The sequence below is a fragment of the Leptodactylus fuscus genome, chromosome 3 (genome assembly GCF_031893055.1).
Source record: "Leptodactylus fuscus isolate aLepFus1 chromosome 3, aLepFus1.hap2, whole genome shotgun sequence".
Taxonomy (NCBI): Eukaryota; Metazoa; Chordata; class Amphibia; order Anura; family Leptodactylidae; genus Leptodactylus; species Leptodactylus fuscus.
Genome location: NC_134267.1, coordinates 140,811,419 through 140,829,545, shown reverse-complemented (window position 1 = coordinate 140,829,545; position 18,127 = coordinate 140,811,419). Strand labels below are relative to the sequence as shown.

The 18,127-nt window shown below is 40.9% G+C and overlaps 1 protein-coding gene across 7 annotated transcripts in view; it reads left to right on the top strand.

Annotated features, from left to right (window-relative positions):
- The window catches only part of DLGAP2 (DLG associated protein 2), a 748,630-nt gene that overhangs the window by 550,796 nt on the left and 179,707 nt on the right, over positions 1-18,127 (top strand). For all 7 annotated transcript variants that reach the window (XM_075268420.1, XM_075268423.1, XM_075268426.1 and 4 more), the window contains one exon: positions 5,434-5,642. In XM_075268420.1, coding sequence (XP_075124521.1) covers positions 5,434-5,642 — 209 coding nt within the window. The remainder of the gene's footprint in view (positions 1-5,433; positions 5,643-18,127) is intronic.

Genomic DNA, 18,127 nt, shown 5'->3' with positions numbered 1-18,127 from the left:
CTCCCGTCCGGAAGGAGTCCGCAGGAGGAACACCCCCCCCCCCCCAACGGAATATCAGCGCAACTGCAAGCGCTGGACAGTTAAGCACATGGACCTCATAGCATATAATGGGCTCTGTGTGCTTGCCGCGCACTGCCCGCAAGAATCATTATATGCTATGGGGTCCATGTGCTTAACTATCCAGCTCTTGCTGTTGCTCTGATATGCCATTTGGGGGGGTCCTCCTGCGGACTCTTTCCGGACGGGAGGCAAGCGCTAATGTGAACCGGCGCTTACTCCTCCTGCAGAACCAGCATTGGTTCTGCAGCAGGCTCGTCCTTGCTAGTCGGGAGAGCTGGCAGCTTGCATTTATGCGGGAGCTGACTTTTTCTCATAGGAATGCATTGAGCAGCGTTGATTGGTCGAATGCTATACAGTGTACAACATTTGGCCAATCAACGCTGGTTCTGCCGGAGGCTCATCTGTGACGAGGCGGAGTCTAAGATCGGACCACAGCAGTCTCCATTGTGGTCCAATCTTAGACTCCACCTCATCACAGACGAGCCTCCAGCAGAACCAGCGTTGATTGGCCGAATGCTGTACACTGTATAGCATTCGGCCAATCAACGCATTCCTATGAGAAAAAGTCAGCTCCCGCATAACCACAAGCTGCCAGCTCTCTCAACTAGCAAAGAAGAGCCTGCTGCAGAACCAGCATTGATTGGCCAAATGCTGTACACTGTATAGCATTCGGCCAATCAACGCTGGTTCTGAATCGAATCTTTACTGCGAATAGCAAGTAGTATTCGATTGAGTACGAGTATTTCGAATACAGTAGTATTCTATTGAATACCTACTCGATCGAATACTACTCGCTCATCTCTATATATAACACTTTGATACATAATCATAATTGTGAGAGATGCTTTTTAAAAAGTGAATATATCTTTAAAGGTGACACTAGACACAACATAAAAGCATACAGTGACTATCAGTTCAATAGAATCCTATGGCTAGGGTATTTTCATATATGCTGAACCATCAGAAGCTATTAACTTTATCTGAACTACTCCTTTGAGGTCCAAAATTAAAACCAAAGAAGCGAGCATATCAGTGATTCCGCATGCAATTGTCAGTAGGATTTATAGAATAATGAGTAGTTAAACCCATGTACTGTACAAGGGTAAAGTTTGTGATGTCAGCATGTCCCACAATGACAGAGTACTGAGTACTGGAGACAACTATGATGCAGGGAGGTTCAGCCAAACCATGAGTGGGTCAGAAAATGGAATTATATGGACAGTTTTACCTGCCCAAACATGATTGCCTGAATTCATCTTTAAAGGGGTTGTCCAAGATAATCACCTCTTTTAATATGGGGGTGGGAAAGAAAAAAAAAACAACATGGTCCGGTCTTGCTGTTCTAGTGTTTACTGTCCCTGTGACATCCCTTTCCTTAGGCCACGTATGGTGGGGACTTCCACCAGAAGAAAACACTGGAGCAGCAGCACTGTACCATGCTGGGAGACCCCCAGAGCACAGAGGACAGGTGAATATTGGAGTTTGAGGGTTTTTTTTTTTACCTTTCCCATCTCACATTAAAAGAAGTGGCCATCCGACAACTCCAGAAACTATTAAAACATGATTGTAGAAATGTAAGTTCACCTTGCCCCACAATGCTCCAATGTCTGAAGAAAATCTCCTTTCTTATTTTTGTTTGTGCGGAAGCAGATGAACATTTATTAAGTCTGGTTTCCCAAGTTAATTTAGTTGCTTCAAATCAGATTTGTGGAGGCTGGAACATTTCCTGCTTTACTCTGCTCATCTTTAATTATCATTTAGACTCTCTGTCTACTGGAATTAACACAATAGTTTTCCCTCTATGAGCTCCATTTGTCATGTCTGCTTGGGCTGCATTAATTTGTGAGGTAACAACTGCATAATGTTTGCCTTGAGGACGTGCTGTAATATGACATTCATGTATATGATTTTGTAGTTTTTGTGATATAAATTCATATTTCCTTGTCTTATTATTTCATAGGGCATAGTTTATACTGTGCACATAATTCTTGAAGGAGTTTCTCAGCATATATGATCTATGTTGGTTAACTTCATAATGGAGTTGTAATTATATTGGGTTTCCCATAAACATCATTTATCCCCCACTCCTGTGGTTTGTGTCTCCTGGGTTCTCACCAAGTACATGAATGGGGGTTTCCAAGTCCCTTGTGTAAATGGAGAATTAATGCACATGCATTATCACCACTTCATTCACTTCTGTGCTACTGATAGAGATAGCTGAGCACAGCCCTCCGTCAGTCTCACAGACGAAGATGGAGCAATTATCACACACATTTACATAGTGGACTCGGAACCCCATTCTTACTTGTCTCCTATCCTACCCTAACCCTTAAAGGGATTAAATCATTAAAATGTATTTTTTTCTCTTTAAGGGTGAGTTCACACGGAGTAAAGTGCCGCAAAATCACGGCCGCAAAATAGCGCCGCGTATACGATCCTGGCTCCCATTGAAATCATTTTTTTTTCCCAATAAACTCATAGTGCAAATAAAAAACTATAAACATTGTAATATACATTATTAAAGAAAAGTGTTTCAACAGTATCTTTTTCCTTCTGTCACTGAACAAATCTATACAATAGAAGTCTACAAAGAGGGAAGGGAGAGAACCCCTCAAAGCAGAGAGGCATCTACACTATAGAGTGACAGGTCTCTTTCACAATACAGCTTTGCTATCAGGAATTAATATCCTGACTGAAATGACTCATTTAATTTTGTAGCTGGGCTCATATCTGTTAGGGACCAGACACTACAATAATCACTGTAAATCTTGGGCAACTTGAATCCCCAGGCACTGAGGCAAAAACAGTCCTGAGTGTACCACGCTCTCCTAACCGGAGCGGAACCAGGCCCCGGAGTTCTTTGCCAGTGCTCCTGATGGTGGAGTTGGACTTGGTAAGATCCGGGGCCCAAAACCGCAGCCACCCAGATAGCGCCGCACACCCAGCGAACCCCAAGTAAGGGGGACCCAGAAAAACCCAGACATTAACCTCAGTGGATAAAGTTCAGGAGAGCAGGTCAGCATGGAGAAACAGATGTACAGGGCAGGTTGGTAATCCAGGGATCAAAGCAGGTTCCAGAGGAAGCCAAAGCATAGTCAATCAAGCCGAGTTGGTTCACAGGAGGTCATGTGGTAGCAGAAAGAAGAGGCAGAAGCATAGTCAGGGGCGCCGGGTCATACACAGGAAGTTTGCAGAGTAGCCAAATCAGAATCCAGATAAGGGAGGTCAGGAGAAAGCCAAAGGTCATGCACATGAAGTCAGAAAGATGCCAAATCAGGAGATCAAGAAAGAGAGGTCTGTAAAGCAAGCCAGGGTCATACACATGCAGAGGAGGTGATCAGGAATAGCAGGGACAGGAATACACAGCAGGGAAGCCACAAAAACAAATAACCAGCCCGCCTCTGATCCCCCTGACCCCAGCAGTGCTGGTCCTGGCACTAGAGGGAAACCGGAACTTCCAAAGACTCAAGCGGAGGTTTCCGGCCTACATCGCATCGGGACCAGCCGTGCCATAACGGCGCTGGACACAGAGCGGGCCTGGAGACTCCACGCAGCACAGCGGAGGCCCCGGCCCTTCCTAACAATATCTGTGTCTCTAGAATCTTCCTCCTCCATTCACCTTACCTCACCTCTCCATAGACTTCATTGTAAATGTATATGTTTATGTCAAGCTATAGTTTTTATTGATACCATTTTGCTGTACTTATGAGTTTAATGAGTTTAGATCACTTATTATCACATTTTTTGAGAGGCAAGGTGAACAAAAATCAACACTGCTAGCACTGTGTATTTTTTTATGATATTTATGGTACTATATTAAAAAAAACACTATATTTTAATAATTTGGACAGGAGTGGTGATAGCAATTAAAGACATTGGTCAGTGGGCTTAAACTTACCTTGCTGTACCCATCAGCTTCTTCATCATGGACCATGTTCCAGACTGGTTCTGACCACCATGTCACATGATCAGAACCATCCACGGGTCCCTTCTTCCTCTCCTGATCTCTAATTAACCTTTGCTATGGGGTTTGGGGGCTGGTTCTGATCATGTAACCAAGCTGAAATCTCCAGGTCTATGAAGAATGCAACTATATTAAATTTTTGTAGTCCCACTTTGGGATCTCAACTTGAAACATCTATTTTGTGGCATATAATGCTTGTAGTAGAACCCAATCCTATTACATAGGATGTAGACAGATAGTGAAAATAAGATAACTATCTATGCCAGCCCCAGCTGCCATGCCAACCCCAATACATCCCACCATGGCATTGCAGGGGCAGGAAATTGGATGAGGGTGATCTAGGAATTAAACAACATAATTGGAGACATCTTAAACCTGAGCCATTGCAAGTGGGTCAGTCAGAACCTGCTGCAAAATGGGTTGACTCCGGTCTTGAGTCCACTTCATACACTCTTCTGTTCAGATGTGGTATACATGTCCATCACACGTCACTAAGAGTTCAGTTCAGATAAGAAGAGGGATTAGTTATTGCAACCTATCTGACAGTTATGAAGGAACAGAGGAAATTAGTCTATATAAAAAATAAAAATATATAAAAAATAAAATAAAAAATGCTGCACATTTATCAATGTATTGTAGTAGGTAGTAGGTCTAACAGCTCTGAGCAGCTTAGCAGTCACAATATACTGTAGCTGGTAAAAAAAAAGTTTATACATTGAATGTTAGACAGCGTTACAGTTGGCATCTTTGCAACAAAAAAAAGACTATTCATTCAAGCTATACTAATTTTCCTTGGTTCTGTAGTTTTTTCCTCTGCAATAGAATGTATGCATGTGGAATCTTCAGTATCCTCAAATACAGTCATGGCTGTAAATGTTGGCATTGCCAGAAAAGTATTGCAATTACACATTTTGTTATACACATGTTTGTTTCCTTTGTGCGTATTGGAACAACACACAATACAGAGAAAAGAAAGCCAAAAATTATATAATTTCACACAAAACTCCAAAAATGGGCCGGACAAAATTACTGGCACCCTAAACTTAATATTTGGTTGCACACCCTTTGGAAAAAATAACTGAAATCAATCGCTTCCTATAACCATCAATAAGCTTCTTGCTCCTCAACTAGAATTTTGGACCAGTCTTCTTTTGCAAACTGCTCCAGGTCTCTCATATTTGCAGGATGAATGGCCAATGGCCAATTCAAGCAAGCATGCTTTTAGGGGAGGGGGTGGTGAGAGTAAAAGTTGGGGTTGAAAGCTATTAAAGAGGGCACAAACAGATATACTATAGTATAAACACAAGAAATATCTTACACAGTAGGAAATAATATTGCATTGTAAGTCAGCTAATATTAATGAGCATCCTTTTTGCATTTTAATGTAATTGTTTGAAACATGTTCCCAGGTGCCTCAAGATGAATGGGGAGGATATCCCTCTGGGAGTAAAGATGAGGAGATTCCATGTCGAAGAATGAGAAGTGGGAGTTATATAAAAGCCATGGAAGAAGACAGTGGAGACTCTGATACAAGTCCAAAAACATCCCCTAAAATGTCAGCAAGACCTGAACCTTTATTGAAATCGATAGTACAACGATCACATGGAGAGGTCCAAAAGTAAGTTAATTCATACCTGAAATACTGTTTCTATCATATTCACAGAATAATTCTATTTTGGAGAACAATGGAGAAAGCATTGTAACCATTTATTGTCATCTAGCAGTCAGGATTTTTTCTGCCTTTTATTATATCTTTTTATTGTCAAACATCAAACATACTCCTCAGAAGCAGGAAATTAGAGACATTACGTTTACAGAGGAGATTTTATCATCTCCACCAATTCCAACTCTTAACATCCCTCTATAGGAGCTTCTCCACTAATTGTGGTGCAGTTGGATTTTTATTTGTAACCCCCACCATTCCTGAGCAATCGTTGCTAATAGTTTCAGCACAATTATGCTCTCTGCTGTCAGCTGGGTTCTCCCTGTCTTTCTGCTTCATCTGAGGACCACCCACCTGACATAAGAGAGCATAAAATAAAAAATATTGCTCAGAAACAGTTAGGGCTAGAGAAAAAATTCCAACTGTCCAGACTCAGTGGAACAGAGTTTATTAAAGGATACAATGAGTGGAAATGTTGGAGGTGGTGAAAGGTCCTTTTTAACAAATAATGTCGGTGGAGGTGGAGGTGGAGGCCTCAGCGTAATAAGGGAAGAAAAACTGAGAAAAATGCATCAAAAACAAAATGGAAAAATGCAGCGTTTTTTTCTTAGCCTTAGTTTGTGACATTTTTTCTACCCATGGCTAAAAACTTTGTTCAGTGCTGTATGAAAAATTCAACAATTCTTTAATTTGCTTCATGTTTAAATTTTTCATCTTGTTAAAGAATTTGGTTTACTGTCACTGGATGAAAACACTCAGTAGATCACCTACTTTAGACGAAATGCTGAATATGCTACAGTGAAATTGATACTGCAGCTCCATTACTAAATGGTGCCTCAGCTGTTGCCCAAATTCATGTGATGTAGTGTAGATAGAACAACCCAAAGCAATGGCTGGCTCCATGTTATTGTAGCAGCATCCCATAGTGTCTATTTCCTTGAGGTGGACAATTTGGAAGTCCTTTACACACTAGCCTCAGGCGAAATCAGGCTCATGTTCTGATATTACTAAAGTTTATTGGGACCCGTTACATTTAATGAAGAAACCTGAAGTGACATTAACAAGGCCTCGGCAGTGCAGAGGTTACTAATGTGTAGAGAATAGGGGGCTTATTAAATCAACCTTACCACAAAAGGAAGAAAAGGCATTAAAACCATGTGATGGGAATTTAATAGGAACCAAATGCTGTTTATCATCAGTAAACACATCAACCTCAATGCATTACATGAATTAACTTAACAATGCCATCCAGGAAAACATACAGGACCCAAAGGAAGTGTAATTCAATTAGGAAACTAATGGACACGTATTTTAGGCCGCTTGTGAATTGTTTTAGCATGCAGTAGATCTACAGTAAATCCCATTCAGTCTACTTGAGAACATACAATATACAGTATATAGTACGTGTGTGTGTGTGTGTGTGCATGTGTGTTAGTATAGAAATCATTGTGCACCTACCACTGACTCTAGGAAAAGAAGATCGCTAAATGACACACATCCTATACTAATACCATCATTAAAATTGCACAAGTTTCAGTGAACACAAATGCTTCATGGTTTATTGGGACCCCTAAGGGACTCTGAAATGATATCAATAATCCTATTGAAGAATCCTTATAAAGAATTAGAAAAACTCATGAAAAGTTTAAAAAAAAAAAATAAATTTTAATATCCTAAAACCTGCATGCCATGTAGCCGATCCAATGATTGTCTTAAAAGGCTTTCTGGTTGGTTTCATTTACTTTGGGTGGTAAGAACATGTGCAGTAATCCCCTGTACTGTATAGAGGAAATGCACAGTAATTGGGTGGAGAATTCACTTAAGGGTCAACACTACGCCCTGTTAATGGAAAAATCCAGAATCATAATGGTGTCAAGTTTGATCTTTCATATGATATGATTTGATATATTTTCAAAAAGTGAAGTTATGTGACACTCACTAGATGCAATTTATGGTTTATTAGATGCCATACAAAAAATGAAAACACACATATTAGAATAGAATATTAGTGCAGTATCCCATAGATATTGCCAATGAATCTATTTCTTAAAAGATATTTAACTAAGAAAATGTGTATAGTGTCATTACCCACCTAAAAAAAGATCAAAAACTCAGGAGAGGCTACTGGACCCACACATATCAGGTGTACCAAGACAGTGCAGCTCCAAAACTGGGTGTGAGACCCTTGCATATGTAAAGCTAGGCCTTCCTTCAATAACAGAAACTAGATAACTCTTTTAGTCAAAAATGTGCAATTTCCATTGAAGAAACCTGTCTCCATACAACATATTACACATACTCAAAAAATATAAAATGTATGTGCTGTTATCCTGCCATGAAATACATTTATAGCATATTCAATGGATACAACACTGTTAAGGCTATGTTAACATCTATGTCATGAAATACATTGTTGTGGTCCATTGAAGGACCAGGACAACAGACAGACCGCTAAGAGCTCGTTCACATCTGTGCCCTGGGTCTCTGCTCTACGGTTTCAGTTTCCTGCCCGAAACTGGGCAGGAAACGGAGACCCGCAGGCATTTTTCAAACCCATTCATTTGAATGGGGTTTGAAAAGTGTCCGGCCGTGAGTGTTTTATGCTCTCTGCGGCTAAACCGTTTTTTTTTTTTTTTTAACTGCACACAGAGTCGGACATGCAGGACTTTGTGTCCGGTTTTAAAAAAACAGTTTTGCCGCGGAGAGCATAAAACGCTCACCGGCGCTCATGGCCATATTTGGCATGACAGGTAAAGCGGAGACCCAAACGCTGGTGTGAACCCAGCATAAAACAGTAGACATATACGGAGCCCAAAAACCCGCTCTGACTTTAATAATGGGATCTGTTTGGTGTCCCTTATTTTTAACTGTAATCATTAGATCAAAAGCCATACTTGCAGCTCTTTTTTGTCCTCTGATTTTCCACGAATGCTACTACAGAGTCTCCAAGCAGAGACTCTGACGCAGATGTGAGCTCTTCAGATGTTAGCTGACTGTTTCAAAGACTTTGACAGAGTACAATGGAGAGAACTATGGAGATGCACAGTCATCTCTCCATTCAATCTGGTCCATTATACAAATGTATAGCATTGTACTTGATAAGTAGTGAAGAGGCCGAAGTGCTGAACCGAATGCTGCAGCCTCTTCAAACGGTGGATCAGCCAGGAACCCAGATGCCAGACCCCTACCAATCTACAAATATTATTACTGGAAATCCCCTTTTTTCCTGAAATTTATCTTCAGGTGAGAGTTAGGTAGAGAATAAAATTGGCGACTTTAGACTACATTTATGTTATATGCATAGTGCTCTTAACAGCATTTTCCAAAAAAATTTACAAGGGTATATAACATCAGAAGAAAAAATTCTTACCTTACTGATCTTCTACCACAACCATGTCAGTGCTACCCTGTTCCCCCTCAAGTCTTTGTTCATTGGCTCCAGCATTGACATGTCAACATGAAATGTGACTTCTGAAGGCAACTACAGCTCACAGTTGTGCACTTGTGGTATTAACACATCACCATTACAGCTATCAACTGGATGCAGCAGTCACATTCAAAAGTCACATGTTTATGCCAAGCCAAGATGTTTGTAAAAAAAAAAAAAAAAAAAAACCCAAAACCTTGAAATGTAAAATAAGACTTGATTATCCAGAGGGGGATATTTAGGAGGTACAGTATGTATGCTAATACAGTCCTATGAAAAAGTTTGGGCACCCCTATTAATCTTAATCATTTTTTGTTCTAAATATTTTGGTGTTTGCAACAGCCATTTCAGTTTGATATGTCTAATAACTGATGGACACAGTAATATTTCAGGATTGAAATGAGGTTTATTGTACTAACAGAAAATGTGCAATATGCATTAAACCAAAATTTGACCGGTGCAAAAGTATGGGCACCCTTATCATTTTATTGATTTGAATTCCCCTAACTACTTTTTACTGACTTACTGAAGCACAAAATTGGTTTTGTAACCTCAGTGAGCTTTGAACTTCATAGCCAGATGTATCCAATCATAAGAAAAGGTATTTAAGGTGGCCAATTGCAAGTTGATCTCCTATTTGAATCTCCTCTGAAGAGTGGCATCATGGGCTACTCAAAACAACTCTCAAATGATCTGAAAACAAAGATTGTTCAACATAGTTGTTCAGGGGAAGGATACAAAAAGTTGTCTCAGAGATTTAACCTGTCAGTTTCCACTGTGAGGAACATAGTAAGGAAATGGAAAACCACAGGGACAGTTCTTGTTAAGCCCAGAAGTGGCAGGCCAAGAAAAATATCAGAAAGGCAGAGAAGAAGAATGGTGAGAACAGTCAAGGACAATCCACAGACCACCTCCAAAGAGCTGCAGCATCATCTTGCTGCAGATGGTGTCACTGTGCATCGGTCAACTATACAGCGCACTTTGCACAAATAGAAGCTGTATGGGAGAGTGATGAGAAAGAAGCCGTTTCTGCACGTACGCCACAAATAGAGTTGCCTGAGGTATGAAAAAGCACATTTGGACAAGGCAGCTTCATTTTGGAAACAAAAATTGAGTTGTTTGGTTATAAAAAAAAAAAAGGCGTTATGCATGGCGTCCAAAAAGAAACAGCATTCCAAGAAAAACACATGCTACGCACTGTAAAATTTGGTGGAGGTTCCATCATGCTTTGGGGCTGTGTGGCCAATGCCGGCATCGGGAATCTTGTTAAAGTTGAGGGTCGCATGGATTCCACTCAGTATCAGCAGATTCTTGAGAATAATGTTCAAGAATCAGTGACGAAGTTGAAGTTACGCCGGGGATGGATATTTCAGCAAGACAATGATCCAAAACACCGCTCCAAATCCTCAGGCATTCATGCAGAGGAACAATTACAATGTTCTGGAATGGCCATCCCAGTCCCCAGACCTGAATATCATTGAACATCTGTGGGATGATTTGAAGCGGGCTGTCCATGCTCGGCGACCATCTAACTTAACTGAACTTGAATTGTTTGTCCAAAATACCTTTATCCAGGATCCAGGAACTGATTAAAAGCTACAGGAAGCGACTAGAGGCTGTTATCTTTGCAAAAGGAGGATGTACTAAATATTAATGTCACTTTTCTGTTGAGGTGCCCATACTTTTGCACCGGTCAAATTTTGGTTTAATGCATATTGCGCATTTTCTGTTAGTACAATAAACCTCATTTCAATCCTGAAATATTACTGTGTCCATCAGTTATTAGATATATCAAACTGAAATGGCTGTTGCAAATACCAAAATATTTAGAACTAAAAATGATTAAGATTAATAGGGGTGCCCAAACTTTTTCATAGGACTGTATGTGTTTCCCAGATCAAAAACTGTCCACAGATCTTTGTTAGCCCCTGTAATGAGCAGAGGATTGTCAACCCTCTACAAACTGGTTTGGCTTAGGGACACGTGTAAAAGCGTTGTCTAAGTAGACTTCTCAATTGTTATCCTTTATCCCCAATACAGGGATCCGAAATTACCTGCGGGACTCTGTCAGGTCGTTACCTCCTGAGAAGGTCCTGCTTTGGTAACAGCTGACAAGGCAGGTCAGGACTATAGTTTGGTACACCATAGAATTAGACAAAATTAACAGTTCATATGCAGGCTAAATTCAGCACAGACAGAATATACGAGTGTACAGAGGCTGAAAACAGACAGTTGTCCAGGACTGATAATAGTGGTGCTAAATCAGGAATAGGCCAGAATATACAGATAACATAAGCTTGGTCAAAAACAGAAAACAGAAGTCTGAATGCCACAGGTTTCAGATGTATTAGAAAAATCTGAAGAGTGTAAGTAGCAGAGATAAAAACATGGCACAAGGACTACAGGTCCACACAGGAATAAACATCGGAAGGACAAAGTGTCCACAAGGTGGCAGAGACATTCATAGCAGAAGCCCAAAGGCCAGTTATATAGAATGGAAGAACCACAGTCCAAAAAGGCTGGCAGAGGTTAGAACATATTTCAGACAAGGTAGATAGAAGGACCAGTGCTGAAACGGGGCAGACAGAAGAACTGGAATTCACAGACTTTGGGTACATTCACAATGAGTACCAGAAACTGACAGACACCCTACTCAGATATACAGAAAGTGGGATAGCATGCACATCCAAACAGATCATGAACAGTTAACCAAGACATTGTAAAGCCATGGTGTGGCTACAGGTTTTTAAATACATGAGCAGACAGGGATTGGTAGGAGGAAGATTAGCAAGTGAGCACACAAATCCTGAAAGAAACAAGAGTACTTTTTACTGAGTTACCTAGGCAGTTAGGTCTGCTGGGAATTGCAGTGCGCTGACAAGTGCAGAGTACCAGTGTCATAGTACCATTGCATACCTTAAATCCCTTCTATATTTAACCATTTATAAACACCATCTGTAATAGAAAGATAACCTACATGTCAGGCATACTGTATTTTGTAGGATTATTGATTGGTAGTGATATCATATAGCATAGCCATTACTGTAAGACTTTTTCATTTTAACAGATGACAAAGCACTTAATAATCTATCATTGATGCCACAAACCAAACCTTATGTACCTTATCTACCTACCCCAGAACCTCAAAAATATCAATTTAGAATACCTGCCTCTGCAATCTCATGCTCATAAGAATAAAACAATATCATTACCATTTTCTTTTGATAAACCTTGCCTTACAGATCATGTCTTCATGTTGTCTGTGTATCTGTAATACAATTTAGCACTGTGAGGTGAGAGAAACTAGACCTGACAATCAATGTCCTTGCTGGCTATTAAACATGAAGCCATCTTTTATGCCAGTATTATGCATCTATAAGTTATGCTGTGTAATCCTGCATGATGGACTTCTCTAATGCAGTATTTCTGCACTCCCAGCCCTGACAAGTCTGTAGCTATACTCTGCAATCTGATGAAAGATGGCTTTTTAACTTGTATGAAGAGAGCAATTTCTCATCCTTTATCTTGCAGCTGCCTAGCTCCGCTACTTCCTCTTCCTCAATCAATTATTACTGAATAAGATTCTGATTATGGTTCATTATCACTGCAGCCAAGCCTAGGCATTTATATAAGTAATGACTTTTTTGGCATCTTAAAATTGGTTTGAGATGTGTATATACAGTACATGTTGAAAGTATATGTTTACCGCATACAGATTTGCAGTTCTGATTACATGGTATAAGTATGTATATTGTGGTATGCTACAGTGATAGAAATGTGCTCGAATACATTATTCAGATATTATTTCTACATGCCAGCTTAGGTCAGTTTATTTATTAGGATTGGCTGACTCTGTAATACAAAGTAGTGAAATGTCTCTTTCAAGAGGACTTGTTTTGATTGAAATTAAATAAAGGATCTGAAGGGCTGAGAGCAATCTTCTCCAATGATGTAAGGGTCCAGTTGGTAGAGTGTTAGGGTACTAACTACAAGAAGACTAGCCACATCCCAGGAGTCACTCTGTAAACGTATTCGTTGTCATTAAGCACCCATTCCTCTCTATCACACTAATCCACAAATTATCCTCTAAACATTTTAGTACTTTAATATAAAACCCTAATCTCAAGTATTGTTACTTTACTTGTACTTCAGAGCATGGGTATAAATTCCTCCAACAGCCCATAACCAAGCCACAAATGAAGGAAGAATTTGATATTATTAAAACCTAAGATTGTCATGGCTTTCTTTGCCTTGAAATTTCACTGTAAGGATATTACTAGTGCAATTCCCTAGTGCTGCTGTTGGAACAATTGAAGAAGGGAAAGACAGAGACATTGAGTCTTAAACTCGACCCATTCAAAAGGGTTCAAAACCTGGTGCCCACACTGATCAGCTGTTCTCAGCAGCCTCCAACTAAAGTGTCCGTGGTTCGAAATCCGATTCGAACAGCCGCACACTGTTCGACTGTTCGAACGGATTTCGAACCCCATTATAGTCTATGGGGGAAATGCTCGTTTCAGGGGTAGGCAACATTCGATAAAATCATACTTACCAAGTCCACGAGTGACGGTTGGGCTGGATTCTGCTTGAAGTCTTCTCCTGGCGCAGGGTCCCCGCGTCCTCTTCCGGGTGGAATTCACTCTGCCCAGGCTTCCATCCTAGGCAGAGCTGACTGCGCATGCGCGTGCGGCTCTACCCAGGCCCGATGCCTGAGCAGAGCCGACTGCGCATGCACGTGTATGCGCGTGCATGCCCGCGCATGCGCAGTCGGCTCTGCCTAGGCCTGATGCCTAAGCAGAGTGAATTCCAGCCAGAAGACGCCGTGGGGACGCTGAACAGAGAAGACTTCTAAAGGTAAGAGAAGAACCAGCGTTGATTGACAGAATGTATAGCATTCTGCCAATCAATGCTGGTTCTGCATCGAACACTAAACTTCGAACAGCTGGTAGTGTTCGATCGAGTACGAGTATTTCGAATACCATAGTATTCGATCGAACACCTACTCGATCGAGTACTACTCGCTCATCTCTAATCAGGAGTATTCACAGAATTACCAAGCCAACATGTATGTCTCATTTCTACCATTCCTGGCCCAGCCAGTACAGAGGGAATAAAACTGTGTTTCATAACTGTGTAACATAGGTACAATACCTTATTATTACATAATACATTTAATTTAACCTGTTTGCTGTTGCTACATGTTCATTTATCTCTCTAAAATCTCTGAAAGGAAGCATTCATAGGTAGGAGAATGTGTCATTCAACATAAAAATAATAATGTACTAAAGAGTTAGTTGCTGAAGCATTTGCTTTGTTAGCATTCTCCTTAAAATAGAATTTGCCTTAAATGCACAATATAGTCTTTTTTCAGAGGACATTCTTTTTTTAAATAATGATATACTGCAAACAAAAGCAATTTTGGATAATAAAGTGCTTCATCTAATGTACTATTTCACTTTACTAGCTGGCTGCTCTATGATTCTTGGCACTTTAAACACTTAATAAATGTATATTATGCTGAATGTTTCTAAAATGACCTGAATATTTGCATTCAAATATGAGCTATTGTCTATAGTGCTACATATTGTATGTGTATATACAGTACAGACCAAAAGTTTGGACACACCTTCTATTCTGCCACAGATGCATGTTAGAGAAATCTCTGAAGATGTGAGATTGTAATTCCCGTATGTAAGCTAATGGCAGATAGCAGAACGCGCTGACATTTCATTCCCTGCGTTCCCAGGTTGCATGTGGAGAGATGCAATGGAGTTGCTTCAGGTAGTTTATTTGTCTTTACCTTGAGAGATGATATGCCATACGGTCAAAACACAATTCCTTTCTCAGTTATACAAGATGGTTGCTCAGTGGTTACAGACTGAATAACACATATCCAGGAAGAAGATGCAACAAGAAGGGAGGAGTAACAGAAACAGAGAATTATGGGAGAAAACTACTTAAAGAGCCCTGCACACAATATCAATGTCTATGCACCAGCATTGCACAATATATGTAAAAACACTGTATGAAAGTCAAACAACCAAGAATGAATGATACAATATGAACAAGAATCATTACTTCAGCAATACCCCTGCTGTAACAGCATACTCCCCGTCTGAAATCCTTGGATTTCACTACTTAACATAAATGTCCATCTGGTATATTCTGGAACCCTGAAAGACAAAATGCAAAAACAAGGAAAAATAACAATAACTGTGAACATGTATTCAGGAACAGTTGAAAATATTGAATATAATTCAAACTACTTGAGACACAAAACATAAAAAATATATAATTTTATTAATAAATATCACATAAGACAATACAATACATAAACAAACAGGGGAGACACATGGGAAAAAAGGGTAAATTTCCCCATTAAATCGCAGAGGAGTACCATAACCCTCCCACCGGCAATCACACAGAGTATACCCCCAACTATAGAAGATAATAGAAGGATACTAAGAAAAAAGTCACAAGATTCACAAAAAGGGAATATATTCCCTAATATAGACTAAATACCTAATATTACACACCAAACCTAGGTAAGAGGACTAGATATCACATGTCCACTAACCATATAGTACAATCAAAAAATAGAAGGTGGTGAATAGGTAAAAAAGTGTACCCCAATAAGGTCACCCTTAATACATACCCGTAGGTACCGACATGTTTCCTATGATCCAAAGTAACAAATGAAGGTAGCAATAGGGGGAGCTCGGTCTGAGGCCGGTGGGACTGTAAGAAACGCCTGACGCGCGTTTCGCCCGCACTCGGCTTCGTCAGGAGGCTCAGTTGAAAATATTGAATGCGTCAAATGCACGGTATATCACTGTTCCTGGGATAGTGCAGTGACGAGTCAACTGAGTCAATGTACTTGAAATGTTCTTTGCTTGACTTTCTCATGATAATGCCGTATGAGCAATGTAGTAACATGGTGGTGGGCAGGAATAATGAGAGGATTCTTTTCAAATGTCTCTAACTCGGCCTTGTTCAGGCGACCACCTACCCTTAGCAAACCATGTTCGTCAATCACTGGCTTCAAGTTGACAATAGGGCTGCTTTTAGGAATGTCCAGTTTGTCACGGAGACATTTCAGTTCCATGTGAAAGGCCCTCTGCTGTACATTACGTATCACTAACTTCTCACTTAGTGTAATATCTTCTGCAGAGAGGGGCTTGTGACAGATGTGCCAACCATGACATTCAGAGTTATCGTTCTTGGTGTGAAAACACTGTGCAATGTGAACTAACCTTGCGATGGTGCGTACAAGCTTCAGCCATCTAGAAAAGCGTTCAAAGCGGTGACAGTCAAGGCCGGACCTCCTTACAGACCTGGTGATGAGGGTACTCACTTCAGGACGGATCTCAGGATCATTGTCAGGATCTTGAAGATTGAAGACGTCTTGACCAGATGTTTCTTTTCCTTCGTTCAGCAAGAATTCTGGACCTGTTAACCAAGAGGATTTAGCAAAGGCACTGACCGATGATGGTCTGGTGGCACAATCTGCAGGGTTGAGATGAGATGGAACATAGTGCCACTGCTCAGGTTTAGAGGATTTCCTAATCCTTTCAACGCGGTTACTAACATAGACGTAGAAGCGTTTTGTCTGGTTATTTATGTAACCCAGGACAACCTTGCTGTCTGCGTAGAATTGAACATTGTCCACATGAATGTCCAGCTCATACTGTATAAAATCTGCGATCTCTACAGCCAGTACAGCACCACAAAGTTCAAGCCTCGGGATCGTATGTTCAGGTTTAGGGGCTAGTTTAGCTTTCCCAAACAGAAATCCAACATGAGCTTTAGTGCGGTTGTCGATTACCTTCAAGTAGGCAACAGCTGCGATAGCCTCAGTCGATGCATCCGAGAATATGTGGACTTCCCTTCTCTGGCTTGTGGTGAGAGATGCTGGAGTGTAGCAACGTGGTATGTGAGTTCTGTCCAAGGCATGTAGGGATTCTTTCCAGGACTCCCACTTTGGCTGCTTGTCATGTGGCAATGGAGCATCCCAGTCCTCAATCGTCTCTGAGAGCTGCCTAAGTAGGAATTTGCCCTGTACAGTCAATGGTGCTACAAATCCCAGTGGATCATACAGGCTATTCACCACTGAGAGAACTCCACACTTAGTGAACGGCTTGTCTGCACAATTAACCTGGAAGCCAAGAGAATCGTTTAACAAGTCCCATCTCAAACCCAGACTTCTCTGCACCGGAGGATCGTCTATGCCTAGGTTTAAGTCTCTGAATTCTGTGGCATGATCGCTGGGCTGGAAAGCTTTCATGACAGCAATACTGTTGGAGGCTATTTTATGCAACCTCAGACAGGCTCTGGACAGCATACCTTGAGTCCTTCTCAGCAAGTCTATGGCTTCCTCAGCAGTGGGCAAGGACTTGAGTGCGTCGTCCACGTAGAAGTCTTTTTCAACAAAGTGACGAGCATCCTTTCCAAATTCTGATTCACCATCAGAAGCAGTCCTTCGTAGGCCATATGTTGCAACCGCAGGTGAAGGACTGTTGCCGAACACGTGCACTCTCATGCGGTATTCAATCATTTCCTTGTTGGTATCACTGTCTCTGTGCCACAGAAACCTCAGGTAATTCCGGTGGTCTTCTTGTACAATAAAACAATGGAACATTTGCTCAATGTCAGCTGTAATGGCAACTGGCTCCTTTCTGAATCTCATTAGCACCCCTACCAGGTTGTTGGTCAGGTTTGGACCCGTGAGGAGAACGTCATTCAGAGATACGCCATGATGTTTGGCACTTGAGTCGAATACCACCCTGATCTGCTTGGGTTTTCGTGGGTGATATACTCCAAAAGAAGGAAGATACCAGCATTCTTCATGCTCTTGCAGAGGTGGAGCTGGCTCTGCGTGATTGTTACGGAATATCCTTTCCATGAATGCCACAAAGTGATCTTTCATCTCAGGCTTGTTTCTCAGCGTACGTTGCAAGGAGATGAATCTAGATAATGCTTGTTCCCGGTTGTCAGGAAGTCTGGCCCTCCCAGT